General features: G+C 38.5%; 2 protein-coding genes across 3 annotated transcripts; one reads left to right on the top strand and one right to left on the bottom strand.

Annotated features, from left to right (window-relative positions):
* The first annotated feature begins 3121 nt into the window (after window positions 1-3121).
* LOC116201723 (CSC1-like protein RXW8) lies at window positions 3122-12931 on the top strand. Of its 2 annotated transcripts, none has more exons than XM_031533121.1 (11): window positions 3122-3578; window positions 4057-4526; window positions 5572-5718; window positions 5899-5962; window positions 6048-6257; window positions 7035-7220; window positions 8073-8371; window positions 9106-9388; window positions 10840-11112; window positions 11823-12056; window positions 12477-12931. In XM_031533121.1, the coding sequence occupies exons 2-11, from the start codon at window positions 4243-4245 to the stop codon at window positions 12681-12683; spliced, it is 2187 nt and encodes a 728-aa protein (XP_031388981.1). In that variant the 5' UTR covers window positions 3122-3578; window positions 4057-4242; the 3' UTR covers window positions 12684-12931. The 2 variants fall into 2 exon arrangements, with proteins under 2 accessions (XP_031388981.1, XP_031388973.1); XM_031533113.1 differs by having other exon boundaries at window positions 3123-3578; window positions 4091-4526; window positions 12477-12850.
* A 176-nt stretch (window positions 12932-13107) lies between these two features.
* On the bottom strand, window positions 13108-17629 carry LOC116201734 (protein NPGR1). The gene is made up of 5 exons (XM_031533136.1): window positions 16420-17629; window positions 16026-16287; window positions 14477-15705; window positions 14249-14396; window positions 13108-13707 (listed from the first exon to the last, which is right to left on the bottom strand). Exons 1-5 carry the CDS (start codon window positions 16609-16611, stop codon window positions 13397-13399), a joined length of 2142 nt encoding a protein of 713 aa, XP_031388996.1. The 5' UTR covers window positions 16612-17629; the 3' UTR covers window positions 13108-13396.
* Between the last annotated feature and the right edge of the window lie 1776 nt (window positions 17630-19405).

Below are 19405 nucleotides of genomic sequence, written 5' to 3'. Positions count from 1 at the left end.
GATTATTCAATATCAAACCGTAGGTTTTGATACCAACTGACGCGGCGGAACTAATTGCGATCTGTTGATTTGCGCATGAATACTAGACAACAACCTTCTATCACCTGTTGATTCTACGAATACCAGGAAATAGGCATCAAACTCGAATCAAATTCGAGATTGGGAGAAAGAGCACGGTAGCTCCACAACTTTATTGATAATCCGAAAAATAACTGTCTTCAACCTTAGGGTTGTACAAAACTTAAATAGGTCTTAAAAACGCTTAAATTGCACGAAAAACATAAACTTTTCTAAAATTACAAAAAACACCATAATAACAATAAAATGCCTATTTGAGTCCCTAAACGATGAAATTCGGCATAAATCTCGTAATTTCACAGCCGAATGCGTGAGTTTTGCTCCGGATGCCGTTTCCCATAAAACAAAGTAGTCAGAACCTGTTTTTCTCCAGTTACCGACTTGCTGCTTCTTCTACCACATCAAAAGGGAATAAGAATATAGAGTCGAACAACGAGCTCTACAAGAAAAACTCCGAAGGAGGAGGAGGCTCTAGCATATCGGGAAGAACAATTTAGAGAAGAATAATGAGCTCAACAAAGACAAATGCAAAAGGAGGCTACGGCTCGAGAGAAAGCTCTAGATGCGATATTGCTCTAGCTTATCAACTAAGTAACAGGTTCGTGTTGTATGGGTGTTGACATATTTTTAAGTTGTTGGGATGTTATTGGTAATATTCTATTGTTGTTGAACTTGTGATGTTGGCCTAATTTGGTTGGGAATTGTAACATTAGGTTTGATAATTATGGTGCAATAATAATATTCGGCATAATTCTGTGATGTAATTGTTGAATTTAACTACATATATGTAGTAATTATTTGTGTTTGATTAAAATAAATTTCACGACAATATCTAGATAACAAACTCACAACTTGTTGACAGATTAAAAAAAAATTCCCACCAAGCTGACACTTGATGACAGAAAGCCTTTCATCTAAGCAATGGGATGCTCCATCATGGTGATTCTAAGCCGACACAAACATGGGTCGTCCCATGTTAATGTTAGGCGACATCTGCTAAACGTCGGTGTAGGTTATTTGAGGCCGACGTTAGCATGGGTAGTCAAAGAGTGATCATGCCTGACGTTTACCAAATGTCGCCATAGTCAGGTTTAGGGCTACCCATACAAACATTGCCCTAGGTGGTCCTCCGCCGACTAGGGGTTGCGACAACTACTGTTATGAGTAGGCATAGATTAGCCTATGGTGACGCCTGTCATAAACGTCGCGATGCCCCTATCTTGACTGGACCTAAGGCGACCCATAGGTATGGGTCGGCACAAACATTGCGAAACCTATTACGACGCTTGTGTGGGTCACCCTAGGTTCCTGCAAACATTGCTCTAGAACTTTTTTCTTGTAGTGATATATACGAAGCTTCTAGTTAAGAATTAAATTATTCGAGTAATTCAAAAGACGAATAACCACAAGTTGAGGATTTAAAAAAAAAAAAGACGTCTCATAAGCGTTGCTCAGCTTTTATATATTATAATTAAATTGATTAAATCATTCTTTAATTACCAATATGGGTTGTCTTTTGACGCTTGTTTCTTAAACAAGATTTTGAATTCGAATATTATGAATTGAGAAAATTCATTCGAGGAGAGTTTTTCTCTCTTAATAGGCCGATTGAGCTCGAATTGAATTAGTTTGGACCCGTTAATTTCCGAATACCTTTGACTTTCAATTACTTATTAGTGATTCTTATTCAGTTATATTATTTAGCTATGTGTATTTTTAGGAGAAGGAAAGTTATACCAACTACTTTCCTTCTCCCTTTATACACAACTATTGTTTCATATCCTTCTACATGTATATCCTTCCGAAAATTCTGATTGATAAGCCCAATTAATACAACACATAGTAAGGCAAAAACAAATAGGTGGACATATTATACTAGGCTAAGATTGTATATTTGTACTACCTTAGCGGTAAAGTTTTATACGTAGTAATGATCGATAATATTTATATCTATATCTATATCTATCTATACTATTATAACGTTAGAAGGGAGACTTTGGCCTAACTTTTACTTGTCTAAAAAAAGCCCCCAGAAAAATAAAAACAATTAATAGTGACCAACATGGTTTAGGATATATTCCTAATTTTATCTAAGTAATTACACATTCTCCGATATTTACTCTCTCACTTCCTCTCCCTCTCTTCTCTCCTAACTCCCCCTCTCCTCCCTATCCGTGCTTTCCAATTGTTTTGCTTTTTTCTTTTTTTTTTTTAATTATTTTGTGTAATAATCTTTGAAAAAATTAATACGGTCCGAGAGTCTGCCGTATTTGCTAAGCCAGAATTCGAACATTTAGTTAGAAGTATTTTTTTTTTCATTACATGTTTTATGTCATTTCCGTGCGTAGCACACGTCTTACTCTAGCATTATCCATGTTAACAGCACCATTTGGTCCGTGCATGCACGGGAAATCTTGCTATGGGTATTTTTTGAAGAAGGAAAGTCACAACAACTACTTTCCTTCCCCTTTAAAATAGCTTAAATATAAATATGTTATGAATGTAATATATAAATACGTGACTTATGACTTTACATCCTTTGTGTTGTTCATGTTGTCAGTGACATAGAAGGCCGGGCAACGAAGGCCCCCCTCCATTCTACTAGCTCTTCCCGGCGTGTTGTCCCAATTTTATTATTGTGCATAGATATGAATTTATCTTCTACTAATAAATGGAAAAAGACAGAGAAAAACAAAGAAAAATATGAGGAAAACTTTTAATGAATTGGTCGTACTCGAACTCAATTAGTCGGGATTCATTGGATCTGTGGATACGGGGCAGGTGCATAGGGAAAAAAAAATACGAGGCAGGCTAAGCGGGAAGTTAGACGGTTCGTATAGCGACAGTTGAGCGCAGTGGTATGGCGGTTGCCTCGCCGCCTACCCAACCGTCCCGCGTGTCTGTCCGTTTCATTCCGTTCTCGTCCACGTGGCGCATCCGTCGCTCTCTTCCCGATTATTCCCGTTTTTCTGCTCCACGAAAAGAAAAATATATAATTAATTAAATGAATCAATTATTAAAAAAATATATTCTCCACGAGATCAAGGAATACAACGTGGCATGCGGAACCGAATTTCGTTAAAATTTGAATTTTAATTGAAAAGAAAAATAAATCTCTGCAACCCAAATCGCTCACTCACTCCCCGTCGATTTCGATTCCCGCGATCTCCAAATTCCGGCGAGTTTGATTCCGGCGACGATTCATTGGGTTTACTCTCTCTGTTCAGATCAATCTCCTCGCTTCGCTGTTCGTTCCTCCGTCTCCCCTGCTTCTGTGAAGCTGAAGGAGGAGGTTTTTTGGCAATGCCGTGCAAGTTTCTGGCTCCAATCCGTCGCTTCGCAGGATAAGTGGCTTCGATTTCACTCTAGAGTCAGGGAAGCCAGCCATTGGTGGGTTGCTTACTTAAGTATAAATACGATCATTAATTATCTCTCGCCTGAGTTTCGCCGTTCTCTGCTTTCCGTCCTCTCCTGCGCGGTTCGGTGGTCAGATTGCCCAGGTGAGTCCTGCTTTTACATTGGTTTGTCGTGTTTATCTCCTGTTCTTTGCTCGGGCTTCCGGTTCGGTTGCGTGATTTTTTCAGTGCAGAAAGTCGGTAAAGTTTCTCAAATGTGTTTTGTGTTTTTGTTCGGGTGAGAGGGGAAGGCAGGAATGGTGGAATGGAATGGAAAGGATGTGATGTGAGTTTCCAGTGTGGGGTACAGAGTTGCGGAAGAAAAGACCGATGTTGTCATCGGGACGGGTTGAGTTCAAATGATTGAAAATCTGATGATTTATTTCTTCACATTGGCACTGCTCTTGGTTGAACTGCTACCGAATATATGATCGTGCTTTCCAAAGCTTTGATTTGAGTACTTTTATGAATTGCTGGGTGTAATATAAGTACAAGCTGTCTGATAAGGCCTTTTGACTTGCATCAGTTTCCCGTTGATGTCAGTCATAACTTGTTTTTGGTTTTTTTTCTTTTTATTTTGCAGTTGATGTAATTAGAATTAGTTCCTGATAGTGCAGATTTGCGTGGGGACAATTTCTATGCTCAAGCCATAAAGGTTATCCAAAGGTCCCCGGAATTATCCGAAAATGGAGTTTATTCTGTCCTCTGGCTCCAGTCGGGTCTTGATACTTGGATAGTAGTTAGCCGCTCCTGCTAGAAGTTGAAGGAGATGGAACTTTCTGCTCTCTTAACATCTGCTGGGATTAATGTTGCTGTGTGTGTGGTGCTCTCGTCACTTTATTCCGTATTGAGAAAACAGCCGGGCAACTTGAGTGTGTACTTTGGACGGAGGCTTACCCATGTATATCCAACAAGGCCCAATCAGCATATCTGCTTCCAGAGATTTGTCCCTTCCCCCAGTTGGATTGTGAAGGCATGGGGGACGCCGGAAGCTGAAATATTAGCTGGCGCCGGTGTTGATGCTGTAGTTTTCCTCAGGCTAATTGTCTTCAGGTGATTTAAACATTCTTCAGCAGCTTATTCGTGTGTTCAAAGATTAAGATTGTATCTTAAGTGTTGCAGGCAATTTTGTCAGTACTTCACGGTAATGTGGTTTGTGTTTGATCAATAATCCTTCTTAACATTGGAACTATTCAATCTGTATTCTAGTTATTCTCACTGCTTTCCTAATGATCTGACATGATTCTTGGCAATATCAATTATTTAGAGGGAATTGCGACACTACTTTTACGAGTTAGTGGTTGCACCTTAAGATCGAGTGCCCTTTTTTTTTGAAAATGGCATGTTAGGATTTCGTTTTCCCATTTATTTTGTTTACTTTTTATCAGTGATTAGTGTGGTAGGGTGGGGTTGGGGTTACATTCATGAGCATAAGAGCAGCTGCGGATGTTGATCTTCGGTGAATGGCACATGAGTGATTACTGAATTATCATATGAAGTGGAGAAAGTGTGGGGGCTGACTATGGTGATTCTATTGTAATTGTCGGGATTTACAGTTCTTTTAGCATCAGTCGTAAATTAGGCAAAATGAAGCTTCTTCACAGTGCAGCTTCATATATTGCCACATCTTAAATTAGGGAGTCTCTTTTATTTATAGAACCCCATGACCCTTTTATGACTGCCCAACAACACATGCCGAATAGCATTTATAGACTCAAGAGATAAATCTGGCCTTTTTTTTTTCCGCTGCTTTCCGAGCACTTATCATATGTCTTGTCTGGGTTTCTATCTTCTCTCTCTAATTTCCAAGAAAAAGTGGTGCACCTGAACTCTTTTAGCTTTATGAAGTTACTTTCCAACAGTTTTCGGATTTAGAATTGATAAGAGCGATAAGAGTATTTCATGCTCTGTGAATTATCTCCCTTGCAACTACTCACGAACACTTCCACCTTTTTCCATTGGTCTCCTAAGAATGGCGTCAGATTCTTTTCCATTTTATCCAGGTTTACAGTTTTTAGCTTTCTTTTATCATTTTTTATTTGATTGGATGATTGAGTGCTTGCGTATTTATATAGATATATGTTGACTTTCTGTGCAGTCTCCGAATCTTTGCAGTTGCTGCTTTTGTCGGTGTTGTTTTAGTTCTTCCGGTGAATTATTATGGGCAAGCGATGCGCCACAAGCAGATCCATAGTGAATCTCTGGAGGTCTTTACCATCGCAAATGTCAAACAAGGATCAAAGTGGTAAAGAAAACAACCTTATTGAAGCATAAGTTTGTCCTCTGCTGCTTCTTATTACTTCTTTCTTAAGCCAGTAGCCAGATGCTTAACTTGAAAGTTCGGAAAAGGGGCAGTGATTGATTGTAGATGTAGTTTCTGAGTGTCAAAATTACTCGTTGTTTTCCTCATTCAAATGCATTTCAGGCTTTGGACTCATTGTCTGGCATTGTACATCATATCATTCACAGCTTGCCTGCTTCTTTACTTTGTAAGTGATCTCCAATATTCTACCTTTTTTTTTTTTGGTTAGCATATCCTATGAAATTCTGATGCCTTTATTTCCATTTAACCAGGAGTACAAGAGCATAGCTAAAATGAGGCTCGCACATATAAGAACATCCCCTCCAAACCCAAGACATTTTGCCGTGCTTGTCCGTGGTATTCCTTGGTCCCCGGATGAGTCATACAGTGATAAAGTGAAGAAATTTTTCACAAAGTATCATGGTGCAAGCTATTTGGGACATCAAATGGTATATGGGCGTGGTACAGTTCAAAAGTTGATGGTATGGAACTTGCTTCATAATATTTATCAATAAGGGACTCCAATTGCTCTATCTAATTCATTTAGGCTCTTTCTGATTTGTGCGAATTATTTTTTAATTCTGTGAGTGTTGTGAAGGATCATCTTTGTGCTCTGGAGGATCACCGTTTGAAACATGTTCAGGCCTTGACTTACCCTAGTGCTTGCTTATTCTTGGTAGACTGACTTCAATAAAGCCTGTGTTGATCTCTGGAACATCTGTTACAGTTGAACAACTTGATTTCATGAAATGGTTGTTTTTGCCATGCTTTATCGTGGTTATGAACAACTTTTGGTTTAGATCCATCGAGCTGGAGAAATGTTGGCATGATCTAAGATTGAGCATTATTTTAGTGGTGTCGCTTCTGATGGGTGTTGACATTTGAGAAATCACCACCTTATCAATTAAAGGGGCTACCTTACTGAAAGTCCCTTGCCATCCTCCCTGTGGGGTAATTGGACATTTTAATGAAATTGCTTGCTGTCATCAATGTTGTATGATTATCCTACTGTCATAACAACCTGTGCAATGAGGAGTATCCCATCATTTGAATTACAACTCAAAGTCCTCGACTGTATTTCACCTATATTCTCTTTCTTGTTCTTTTATTTATTATTAAGTGGCAATTTCCCCAATCTTAAGGGTATATTGGCTATGCATTTTAGTGGATTTGCAAATATTCTCATTATTTTCGAAATTTTCTAGTGGTTTTCATGCTAATCAATTAGTTAGTGATGTTTATTTTTTCATGCCATACAGGCTGACACAGAGAAGATGTGCAAAGTATTAATATCTGATGACTTTGCTCGAACACCAAGTATATTACGATCCGCTTTATGCACTGGCCCATCTTCATCCAGTGCTTTTAGGATTCTTTCTAAAGAACCAGAGAGCATCCATGGAAAGCCTCCATTTAGTGATCCAGCAATTGCTTCAAATGCAAAGGTAATAAAAATAATTTCTCCTGGAACAATCGGATAAAATTCTGCTCGAGATATGTAAATTGCATTTGTGTTATCTATGACAATATAACTACTTTGATCAAATGCATAAACACTTTTTTAGATTTGTTGATTTTTTTTTTGTGTCAAAGTGGTCTTCATGACGCATATTTAACATTCTGGTTGCTTAAGCAAGTAAACCTTAAGAAAGTAAATTGTGGGAAGGCTGGTTTCTAGCTTTTGCTTGGTTAGTATCGTATTAAAGATTTGTACTCTCTGCATCTTCTGTTAAATTAGTAATTTCCTTTGGGCTGTTCTCCAGTTTAAACTATTAAGCACATAAACTTAAATTCATTTTGATTAATTCTTTGATCTTAACATAGCCATTTTGATTGTACTCGCAAACTTGAGATGAAATCGGTTCACTTGCAGCACGACTCGTAATGTTATTAAGCAGGAATAGTGAAAGATTATCTTGGGATGAATTTCTCTTCGACAGAAGTGCATGGATCCTCTGTTTTCTTCTATAACTATAATTATCTGCAGTAGATTGCACATTGTTGTTTCAACATGTAAAATTGGACAGAGAATGATATTGGTATTTGCTCAATAGTTAGGGGATTCGTCAAAAATTAAACTTTGTGGGGTTAATCTTTACTAAAACCATGGTTTTCAAGAGCAGCTATATAATTTTCTTATGAGATTATTTGACGTTTTAGATTTCTTGTTTCTCTTTTACTTAGATATGACTGATCAAGGATTTTCATTTCATGCTATTCTCCTCAACTGCCTATCCATTGTTCATCGATTATTATTACGAAGATCCATCTCACGTTCATTTTGGATCTTCAAACAGGAAGTTCCAGCTGCATTTGTCTTTTTCAAGACTCGCTATGCTGCTGATGTTGCTGCAGAGGTTCTTCTATCAACTAATCCCATGTCGTGGGTGACTAACTATGCTCCAGAGCCACACGATGTGTATTGGAAAAACCTCTCTATTCCATTTGCACAACTCTGGCTTCGAAAGATAGCTATTCTGCTCACTGCCATTGGCTTCTCAGTTGTGTTTATCGCACCTGTCACTTTTGTTCAATCACTCACTGAACTAAATCGTTTGCAACACAAATTTCCCGCTCTCAGGGGACTCTTGGAAAAGTAAGCCTTTTAATTTTCACATTACACTTCTTTCATGGATCCTGATTTGGTGTAGATGGTGGCCTAGGGTGAGAAATATTTTGACATGGGACTCTGAGCATCCTCGAATAAAAAGCATGCAAAATTTACATGGGGAAGTGCTCATTTCATCTGTGGTGTGATATGCCTGGAAGATTTCTTAATGAGTCAAGACATGGAATGCCATCATGCAAGTTTTGATCTTTAACTGAGATTAACCAGTTGTTCTTGAATAATGGTTCATCTTTGTGAAGATTGGGGCCTGAAATGTCTATTGGTGCCTGAAGTGAAGATATTTCGCTTAATATTTACTTTACCTGCAATTAAAGTTGCATTCTCTTCATAATCTTCTTTTCTTTTTCTTACAGCCAAAAAAAAAAAAAAAAAAAAAGGAAGGATGCTCTCTCTTCTTTGGGTTCTTGGTTTTGTCCAGTATAGGTTTCATGATGCTTCTATTGATTAATGGTGCTACCTAGCATTCAGTGGTGCTTGACCTTATCACCAAAAGCAGTTTAGTCTTCTCTTTGCAATGATCATTGGACTTGTTAGTCATAACTGATTATAAGATGTTTTGGCCTGATTCTATTGACTAACATTGATGAAGAATGAATGGAGAATGTTCGCACGACCTGGAAATATATTTACACAATCTACATCTGCATATATATAATTTTTAGGCATTGTTCGTGACATTTGGCATAAACTTTTTGCTGTAGGAATCATATGAAACAGATTTTTACGGGTTACCTCCCAAGTGTGATCTTGATACTGTTCCTCTATACTGTCCCTCCCACAATGATGCTGCTTGCAAGGATTGAAGGGTCTATATCTCGTAGTGGAAGGAAAAAGAGCGCATGCCACAAAGTTCTCTATTTCATGATATGGAATGTGTTCTTTCTCAACATTGTCGCGAATAATGTCATTAAATATATAGAAAATACCCTGGCTAAAAAAGCCAAAGATGTGCCTAATGAACTTGCACAAACAGTACCAGCTCAGGTGAGTCTTCTCCCACTTATTCAGTTACATCATCTTCAACTGGTCATGGGTGTTTTTTTTTTCCCCTGCTTTTCGGGGGTAGTGCTACTGGAAAGAAGTTTGCATTTGCTGCATGTTTATTGAACCATTTTTTGATTATTTCGCCTCGTCTCTCATATTACTAGCTTTTTGCCCATGCAATGTATAGGCTTTCATGTCTTCACATTTTCTTTCTTTAATTTTGTATTTGAGATATTTTAAATGTCTAAATTATGATTGAAGTGTTTTCTTTTTTGGTACCTTCAACTTTGAGTAAATTTGATAAAGAGATAAAGTTAAATGCTATTTATCATAGTTCAATATTTTATAATTAACGAATGAAACACAGTTAATATGCTATTATCTATATCTATTCTATACTGTAATAGAGGCAGAAGAACCTTTGGTGTAACTTCTATATTCCAGAATTGCCCTTAGTTGATATACTTTGATTCATTTAAGCCATTAAAATAAGGTTACATTAATAAAATGCACAGAGATAACTACGCGCTACTTCCCCTCTCCCATATGTCAAAACCTCCCACCATTCCCATCTCTCCTTCTAAATATGTGCTTTTAACTTCACATTATAATTGAATGTGCTTTTTTATGATTGATGCTGTTGAAAAACCACACTCAAATGTAGACAATGAAAATGAAATAGTCTTCTATTTTTGGTTCATTTTGTTAGTAAATCATATGATTTGATGTGTCATGCATAGTGCGGGTCAGTGTCTAGTGAGAAAATTTTGATTAAATAGATAAAATATATACGATTAAAACTCTTTTGGAATGAGATTCGATTGATATTTCTATTGTAATAATTGTAAGTATGTAATCTCAAGAGATTATATAGATATCTGATACATGTTATGATGAAAATTATATATATCCAATACACAACTAACTTTTGATATGTGATTTTTAGTTTAAATATGTAATTTAGTTTATTATAGTATGAACTATAAAAGAAAATTTTGATCAACTTACAATGACCTAACATTAACATTCACTTAAATTACTACAATTATTTACTCAAATTGCTTCCACTATTCACTTAATTACATTCTTTACAACATGTAATTCAATTTTAGTTTTAACTTTTTAGGAAAATGCTTCATATGAAAAGATCTTAGATCTTTTATTACATGTATATATTCTTGTGTAAAAATAATTTAGACTATGGACCTGTATTATTAAGACTTGCCTTGATCATGGTAGAAAAGATTTAGGATTTGTTGTATAAACCATTTTCATAAAAAGTTTGATCTAAAATCGATTACTTTTCTCACAGAAAAATTTATCTATATATCATTTATATTATAGCATTCAATGCATAATACCATTTATGCTTTACTATATTTATTTTTGGAAGTAAAGTCTAAGAACATTGCTTTTCTCCAAAAATTAATAGTGTGTTAAACTATTTGCAGGCGACCTTTTTCATGACATATGTTTTAACATCAGGTTGGGCGAGTCTATCATCTGAGCTGATGCAGCCAATGATGCTGATATGCAACTGGTTCAAAAGGGCCATTCTGAGACGGAAGGATGACTTGACTGCTTTTTCTTTTCCATACCACACCGAAGTCCCGAGAGTGCTGCTCTTTGGATTTCTTGGCTTCACTTTTTCCGTCCTCGCACCCTTAATCCTGCCCTGCCTGCTGGTCTACTTCTTCCTCGCATTTCTCGTGTATCGGAACCAGGTTCTAAGGACTCTTCTCCAAAACTATCTTTTATTTATTTATCCATCTCCAACGATCGGGTTTCTGTAACCCTGATTTTACTCACGTGGTATCATATACATTATTTGGGGCTCTGTGAGCTCTATTGACATGGCATTAAGCCAATATCTAAAAGTTTCTGGTCCTAGTGCAAGTCTTTGTCTTGAGTCATCATAGGTCCAGCATGGCTCTCTCTAAGAGTATTAGTATATAAGGATACAATAAATTTTATATAGTCATTGGACCATCTCTGAAGCAACTAGTATTAGAGGAACCTTGTAGTCAATGTGAATTTGGTACTTTGCAATGTCCCTCGCTTGAGCCCTGTGTTCTGTCTTTAGGGCAGCGTAGATTACAAGCCATTATGAATGACCACAGTATTTGATATTATATGTGTTACCATCATAATATGTTCCAAAAAATGCTAGCTGATGTTCTGTTGTGTTCATTAGGCGTCACTAGAGAACGTAGGTCCTACTTCTTGCATGATTGATGTGGTCTTGTGGTCACCGATTTTTAACAGTAATTGCAAATTGAAGTTTCTCTAATGTTGCGAAGAACTTATGCACTTTTTCATGATAATCACTTGCAGAAATTATTTGTTTGTTGCGTGTGTTGTTCTGCTTTCATTGTTTCCTCTGGTGGGGTTCTCTTTTCATTGTTTCTGACATGTCTCTGGTATCTGTTTTCAGATCCTCAATGTATATATTACAAAGTACGAGAGTGGAGGGCAGCTTTGGCCTACTGTGCACAACACAACAATCTTCTCTCTTGTTTTTATGCAGTTGATAGCTATGTGTGTTTTCGGGCTGAAAAGATCAAAAACAGCAGTTACTTTTACGTTTCTGCTGGTTATTTGCACTATCCTATTCAACGAGTACTGCAGGCAGAGGTTTTATCCTGTATTTAAGAACACCGCTGCAGAGGTATTGCCCTTCATAAGATCTCATCAAGCATGTATCCAATTCACATGTGGTGTTCGTCATTTTCTTCATGATTGATATGGTCTTTTGCAGTTTTACATAAATTTTTTTCCATGACAGAAGCTTTATTTCCAAAGAATTTGGAAAATATTTTGAGTTTTAAGTTTTCTATGTACAAACGATGAAGAAAGTTAAGAAATTTGGCATGATGGTGGAAATGTTCTCCATCTTACATGAATCGAAGTGCCATCCGGAAAGAATGTTCTTCCTTGTTTTCCTGTTCTGATGGCACAAAAATGAAACTTGAAAACCTCCCTCAGTTTTTCTAGAAACAAAGGAGGTGAAGTTTTGGAAATCACTTGTATGAAGAGGGCTCAACTTTTCTGTCTGATCTGTCTGACTAGAGGTGTGGAATTTTGGTAGATACTGATTGAGATGGACCAGGAAGACGAGCAGAGCGGGAGGATGGAAGAGATTCACCGGGACTTGCACAAGGCCTATTTCCAGTTTACCTTGATATCCAAGCAGATGGGGAGTTCCGAGCATCTTTCTCCTCCCACCCCTCGGGAAGAGGAAAGCGTCGAAGCTCCAATCGCGACAAGGCCAGGTTTGGTGCACCAGGGCAAATGAAACCCAACTCTCCTTTCTTCATACAGAATTTATTCGTTGGACTGAGCTGAGATGTAAAAGCTCTGGGAGTTCCATTTTTTTTGGGATGGTCGTGGAAGTTAGAAGCATTAGAACATAGAGTAGGTTATACAACGTATGGTGCAGGAAATTGTATGAATCGTTTGTGCTAAGAGGAAGTCCGGTGATGTTACTGTACAGCAACGTGAAATGTTAATATCACAGCAATATATATCTCAAGTTGGTTGATTCATCGGATCCAACAGCATTTTCATATAATAAAAAAAAATCATTGTTAATGTTACCATTGTCTTAATAAGAGCTTGGGAGGGAACTCTTCCTGCGACCCCGTCGACCACATTCAGTGAATTGCAACTTAGGAAATTGTTCCAAAAATATCCTCTCTAGTGATCAACGGAAGTTACAGTTGGTCGGCACTAGAAAGGAACTGTATTAGCCATGTCTAAATTTGCATCAAGTAGCATGAATCTCCTCGAAGGTAAGGATCATTTACAGCTAACAGCTCAAAACTTGATTTCTATGGTGCAATATTTTTTCTTGCCCAACTAAGAAAACACGATTCTCTATCACGCATACGATCGTGATACACAAATAGCCAAGCTTCTGCTAGATACTGGAGGTGGATTTCTGTGTTGGTGAATAAAGAATGACAGGGAAGTGAATGGAAATCCTATACAGTTAGGGAAGATCAACATTCACACGAAGCTTTGTACCGGAGCTGTCGACTGAAGCTCGTATGCAGCTTGGAAAAATTCCACAGCCTGCTGCAAGGATCCTTCCTTCTTCGAGAGCAGCCCGAGATTCCACCACGCTTGATGATTTGTGGGCTCTAATCTTAAGGCACTCATCAGAAAGCTTCTCGCTATGGGGAGAGAGTAGGTACCAAGCTTCATCAGTACCTCTGCTGTCGAAACCATGCTCGGGACATAATCTGGTTCAAGGGCCAAGGCATGGCAGTAGGAGACGAGGGCTTCCTTGTGGAGTGACCGGGCTTCATACAGCAAACCTGCAATTGTTTGGTGCACTTTTAGTACTTCCAGGTTCCAAACATTGTGGAGATCTCAAGTAGATTGCATCCCTTGAGGACCAGATTGGGCATTAAACTGACGAGGGAGGGATAGTAGGTTTAACCAAGGTTCACCGCGTCGAACTGCCTATGTATGTTATATTATAATATAGAAAAGGAATTATGCTAAAATATGAAATGTATAAAATCATCTGATTCCGGGTTTAGTCCATCGAAAGGTCTGGCTGATTCAGTCCACTCCTGTGAATGAATCTGTCAGTTGGGTCTATGTTCTACTGGCTCATGTCCACGGTCTGTCGACAGAATCAGATTTATACTAAAATGCGAAGCATATAGAATTGGCTGATTCAGTCCAGTCCTGTAAATGGATTAGTTGGGTTTAGCTTCCACCGGCTCGTGTATCGGACTGTCTAATAAACTGTGTTGGCCTTATGACCTATTTCTAACCAAACCAACAGGCCCAATCCAGCTTGATGAAAAATTGTTCCAAGGATAGATGAGAGGCAAGCAATATTTCTACCTGAAGAGTGCCAATTTCTTGGAGAATTGAAATCCAATGACTTTGCTTTATCCAAACAAATCTGGGCATCGGCCCATGAGTCGAGTTTGGCATAAACTGCTGCTAAATCCTGCCACGCCGTAGCTTCCAATTTCCTTTCTGCTTCAACCTGTAGGATGCAAAACAAAACTTAAGAGACAGAGCTTAGTCTTTACTAAGATGTAATTCAGAAACGCAAAACTTCAGTACCTCCATCTTATTTAAGTGTTTGACTTGATCCGAACTTATTGCTGTGATTTCCTTCTGAGCTGCGATCAAGGCCAGCAACATCTTATAGGTCTCTATTCCCAGCTTTGGCTCTTCCTCAGCTATCTCGAGAAAAGCTTTGATCCGTAGAAGCTCAAGCTGATCAATCCTTTCAACCTCATCCAGAGCGAAACCTACAATCTCTCTGGCATCAGGAAACCGCTTCTCCGCAGAGAGTATGAGGGAAATTAACTTCCAACATTTCCCTGAGTTGCCCTCGACCATATCTGAGCACACCATCATGCTATCAAAAGCTACATCGAGATTCCTCTGGACTGCGTTCTCAAGCCCGAGGCTATACATTATTAGAGGATCCTCTTTCCCTTCAAGAACTGCTTCATTAAGAGACCTGAGAGCCTCTTTCTGGTATCGAACCCTCTCAGAGTCTGATACAGAGATTCTTGCCGCTTGCCCGTAGCATTGTCCAAGTAACTTATGGGCTTGGGCCAAGAAATGCTTCATCTTACTATCACCCAAGCTGACTAATCCACGGGCAAAATTTATCCCATCACGCGCATGATTTGGATCTTCGGAACACAACTTTGCACCTAGAAGAGAAGAATGCAGATGAGGCCTGCGCTTTGCCTCGGATGGGCCTGAAACCTTCTTCAGAAGGTTAATGGCTGTTTCGTTCTGACCTGAAGAAGCATAGCAGAGCGCAAGGTAATACCACCGATCCGCTCGATCATATACACCAGGCAAAACAAGCTCAAAATGCTCTGCTAATAACTCGTATTGTCCCGTGATTGATAGTGCGTAACTTAAATGGTCCATAATTTCTTCGTCCCATTTTATCTGCCCAAGAGCCACCTTCCTCATAAGAATCAAGAACAGAAGTATAGCTTCCTCCGTGTTATTTTCGGTAGTTCTCAGGCCCGCTGCTTTGTGACTCATTTCAATCCCACCGCCACCGTAGAGCAGATTTGACCCCAACTTTTTCTGAATGCTTGCCAGTTTCTCAGGATCCAAATTCCATGGCTTGGTAAGAGCTCTCCGATAAGCGACTATGGCCTCGTCTAGGGACCCGGCCCTTGTCCAGAGTTCAGGGAGCAACTCTAGTGCCTTGTGCAACATCTCCTGCAACTTGCAATCTTCAGCACCACCCTCGGGCAACCCATTGGGGAGTGCCGACTCGACAATATCCAAGATCATCTTGCACTCTTTTGCAGCCTCTGATACAGGAAGAAATCATTTAAAGCTTTGACTGTAAAATAAAAGACTTAAGGAACTTCTGAAACACAATCAATTGGTTGGGACATAATTTCAAACTGTAGAAATGGTTCACATTAAACCCAATTTGCAAAATAGATTTGACTGCATGAACCAAATTGCAAGGCTCATATTCAGTGTAAAGAGAAACTAGAAAAGGAAAAAACCCGATATCGGAAAAAGATACACCATGGGCTAGCTATAACATTATCAGCCAAAACTGCAGGATATATTCTATAGCCTAACAGATCAAATTCGATTATTGAGACAAAGAAGCATGTACCTGTGTAACGCGCAAGTCCCTCTAGAGATCTAGCTTTGAGTAGTATTGCTTCGAGAAGGAGGCTTACAGAATGCATTGACATGACACTAGTGGGAACATTATTGATGGCTTTGTTACGAGGCTTCCTCCGTCGGACCCTCTCGTAAATAGCCCTTGTCATTCCAGAAGACAAGCCCTGAATGTCGATCCCTTGAAACACCTGAAGGGCGGCATCATAATTCCCTCTTTGACACTCTAGCCTCCCCAACAAGGCTCTTGCTTCCTGAACCACATTCGCCCATACAATCAGATCGTGATCTAGCCACCACTTAAAGCAATGAAGCTATATATAACCATATCGACTAGCTAGTTTGATAAGAGAATGTGAGGCAAAGAATCCGCATTCGAGCCCTACCTCGTAGTTTAAGGAAAGAGCCTCCCTGAGAGAAGACTCGACTTCTTCGACCTGGGTGTCATCAAACTTAGATTCCCAGTCACCGGTTCTCGAGGAAAGTCCACTGGCAGAGAAGTCACGAGTGGCTAACGACTCCGGAGATTGTGGGGGCTCTTCGAACTTGAATTGCTCACCAGAGCAAGAGCACAGCATTTTCACCTGAAGCAGCTGAAAAGAACTCGTCTTATGAGGCGAAGTACTCGGGTGATCGTATTCACTCCGCAAACCTTCGAGTTGAATCTGAATCTCACACGAGCGCGCGCGCGCAGAGTTTCAATGGCCAAGGGGCTCTGTTTTCAGTTTCAGAGACTGCCCAGAGATTAGTGTGATGAATGAATGGCTTTCAATGTTTTCCAGTTTTCCAGGATACAGAAAACAGCTCTTCTTGAGAACTAACTGGAAAGGCCTCGCTCAGTTCAGCAATATGTTTTCTTGTTTACCAACTCGAATGAATGAGCTGAAACCACTTTATCTCCTCCTCAATTTCCGAATTCAAGCAATGGACATTGGAGGAGACACGCATGAACATCATATCACAATATGAACAAACAAAGGAAGGATTACCCAAAAAAAAAAAAAACAAACAAACAGAGCTCTGAGGAAATTCTGCGTCAAAAACAAGAACGGGACAGAGGCCCCGTTATCGACACAGGAACAGACAAAACACACTCTGCGAGTGGAAAAGGACGAGACGAATGAAGGAGAACAGAGAGCTTCGGACTGACTCGCCCAAGACAAAAGCGAGGAGCTGCTAGCTTCCTCTGACGGGGGAGAGAAGACAAATGGCTCCTCACTCCTCAGAGCTCAATCACACTCTCTCACTCACTCACTCACTCACCGCATGAAGGAATCATGAATGTGGGCACTGAGCTAAATGGGAAATTGACAGTTGAGAAGGAAAGGAAAATGGGGAGAGAGAGAGAGAGAGAGAGAGATCTGATGTTGCGACGAGATGGAGGTGAAGGGTCTTTCTTGTTTTCTCTTCTCCTTCTCTCTGCCTCTGGTTTGTTTCTGTTCTGAAGGTCGGGCCTTATGCGTGAGTATGGAAGAGATGGCAGAGAGCTCAGAGCTGAGCTGGGGACGGATGCAAGAAATGGCAAGAGGATGATGATGATGATGATGATGATGAATGTTTGGATTCACACGCAGATTCTCTCACACACTCTTTCTCTCTCTGGTACCGAGTTGTTACGGGCACCTCCTCGAAGAGAATACATGCAATTTATAATTTATGGCTTAGCATGGAAACATAAACATTCGGACTTATTACTAAGAAGTAAACCAAGGATTTCATCTCATGCACGACAATGTCGTCATGATGTGCCGATGTTGTATGTATGTATATGTTTAAAGTAATGAGTCGTTTATATAAAAATTAACATATAAATATGGTAACTCCAAGTGAAAAATATGACGTATGAAATATATGGATTTGAGCATATTGCAAGAAAGACTATTAAGAGCATCAGATCAGAAAGGAAGTAAGCTAATCCTTGATGACGTACGACCGAATTAATTTGAGAACAAGTCTGAATTTGAAATTGCTTTTCAACTTTTATGCAAATCTTCTATTTGTTTTAGCTTATTTTACAATAAAATAAGTATTAACCATTCTGCTTCTGAACAAAAACAAGTGGATATTACATGAATTCTTTTTTTTTATAATATTAGGTCGATGCAACAATAATTAGTTCTCTGTTTTTTGAAATCCAAATGAACTTTATGCAAGTAGGTAAACGCACGCTTCCTGTTATGTTTCATTTTCACTTAACTAATCTCGAAATGTAAGTACAGAATCGATTAGAATTCGATTTTGAAAAACATGCATTTCACTTCGCGTAGAATCGAATATAGAAGAGTGGAGGTCAAAAAAAAAAAAGGAGCAGGCGCCCGCATCAATTCCCGGTTTTGAATTCAAAATCATAGGGACAGGTAAGCACTGCCCAGTTTGTCTTTTCTATTCTTCTTTTCTTCTTTTCTGGACAATTTTTTAAAATTTTTAATTCGAGGGTGAAAAAGCAAACGCGGTGCGATTGCTGAAGTGAAGTGGCCACAGAGTTGGACTTTTTGTAACAAATCCTAGCTGACAAGTTAGATTAAGAGAATTATTAATTTTCTTTTCATTAGAAAGATATTAACATAGCGTTTAATAATGGATTAAGTTTAATTTAATTAGATTTAATTTGATTGGAGGAGATAAAGATAAAAGTAATTAAGAAAAGTATGTGAGAGAATTTAAAGAAAAAAAATGGAATTATTGTGTTGTTGAATCGAAGGAAAAATAAAATTAAGTTAAGTAAAAGCAAACTTTGTTATCAAATATAACAATATTTTTAGTATAAGAAAATTGAAAGAAAAGTTAAACAAAGGGTATAAGTAATCCTTTTTCTGAGAATTGAAAATGATTTTTTAGATTATTAAACACAAAAATGCTAAATCCTCGTAACTGTCACATGCCTAAAAATTCTCATGATTCAAAATTTTATATCTTTGAAAATTGTGTAAATTACAACTTATACTATTGAATTTAAAATTTTGAATTAGAAGGATTTTTAAGTTAATTATTAGGAAGATATAATAATACTATTAAACGCGGTCCATACCGCTACTGCACTTTCTTTCACAATCAATTAACCAGGTTAATTCTCTTTTTCTGGGAGAAGATTATTCCTCGTCTCATGATATCATGGGCATGGTTTAGTCACCGAAATCATATCATATATAAACATGCTCATAAAATTTGATAGAGTTCGCATCCGCAAAATTAGGCTGAAGCTTAGCATCGTTACGTACACGAGGATTAAAAGTCTCGGAGAGCTCCAACTATCGGTTTCGAACCTAAAAAATATGAGTGCAATAGCTACTACCTCTTAAAGGAACTACCCGATTGTTTGCACTGCAGTGAGCTCAGAAAATCTCTTTATTAAAAGCTCGAGCTGATGAGTAA

The sequence above is a fragment of the Punica granatum genome, chromosome 1, assembly GCF_007655135.1.
Source record: "Punica granatum isolate Tunisia-2019 chromosome 1, ASM765513v2, whole genome shotgun sequence".
In the NCBI taxonomy this organism is placed as follows: domain Eukaryota; kingdom Viridiplantae; phylum Streptophyta; class Magnoliopsida; order Myrtales; family Lythraceae; genus Punica; species Punica granatum.
This window is presented reverse-complemented; position numbering and strand designations above follow the sequence as displayed.

What these genes read in the sequence shown, in the direction of transcription:
- LOC116201723 (XM_031533121.1), top strand. Translation starts at nt 4,243, where the DNA reads ATGGAACTTTCTGCTCTCTTAACATCTGCTGGGATTAATGTTGCTGTG. An exon ending in CTCAGGCTAATTGTCTTCAG is followed by an intron (nt 4,527 to 5,571) that starts GTGATTTAAACA and finishes CTTTCTGTGCAG; the next exon opens with TCTCCGAATCTTTGCAGTTG. An exon ending in TTAAGAACACCGCTGCAGAG is followed by an intron (nt 12,057 to 12,476) that starts GTATTGCCCTTC and finishes GAATTTTGGTAG; the next exon opens with ATACTGATTGAGATGGACCA.
- LOC116201734 (XM_031533136.1), bottom strand. Translation starts at nt 16,611, where the DNA reads ATGCTGTGCTCTTGCTCTGGTGAGCAATTCAAGTTCGAAGAGCCCCCA. An exon ending in AACACTTAAATAAGATGGAG is followed by an intron (nt 14,397 to 14,476) that starts GTACTGAAGTTT and finishes TGCATCCTACAG; the next exon opens with GTTGAAGCAGAAAGGAAATT. An exon ending in AAGAAATTGGCACTCTTCAG is followed by an intron (nt 13,708 to 14,248) that starts GTAGAAATATTG and finishes AAACAATTGCAG; the next exon opens with GTTTGCTGTATGAAGCCCGG.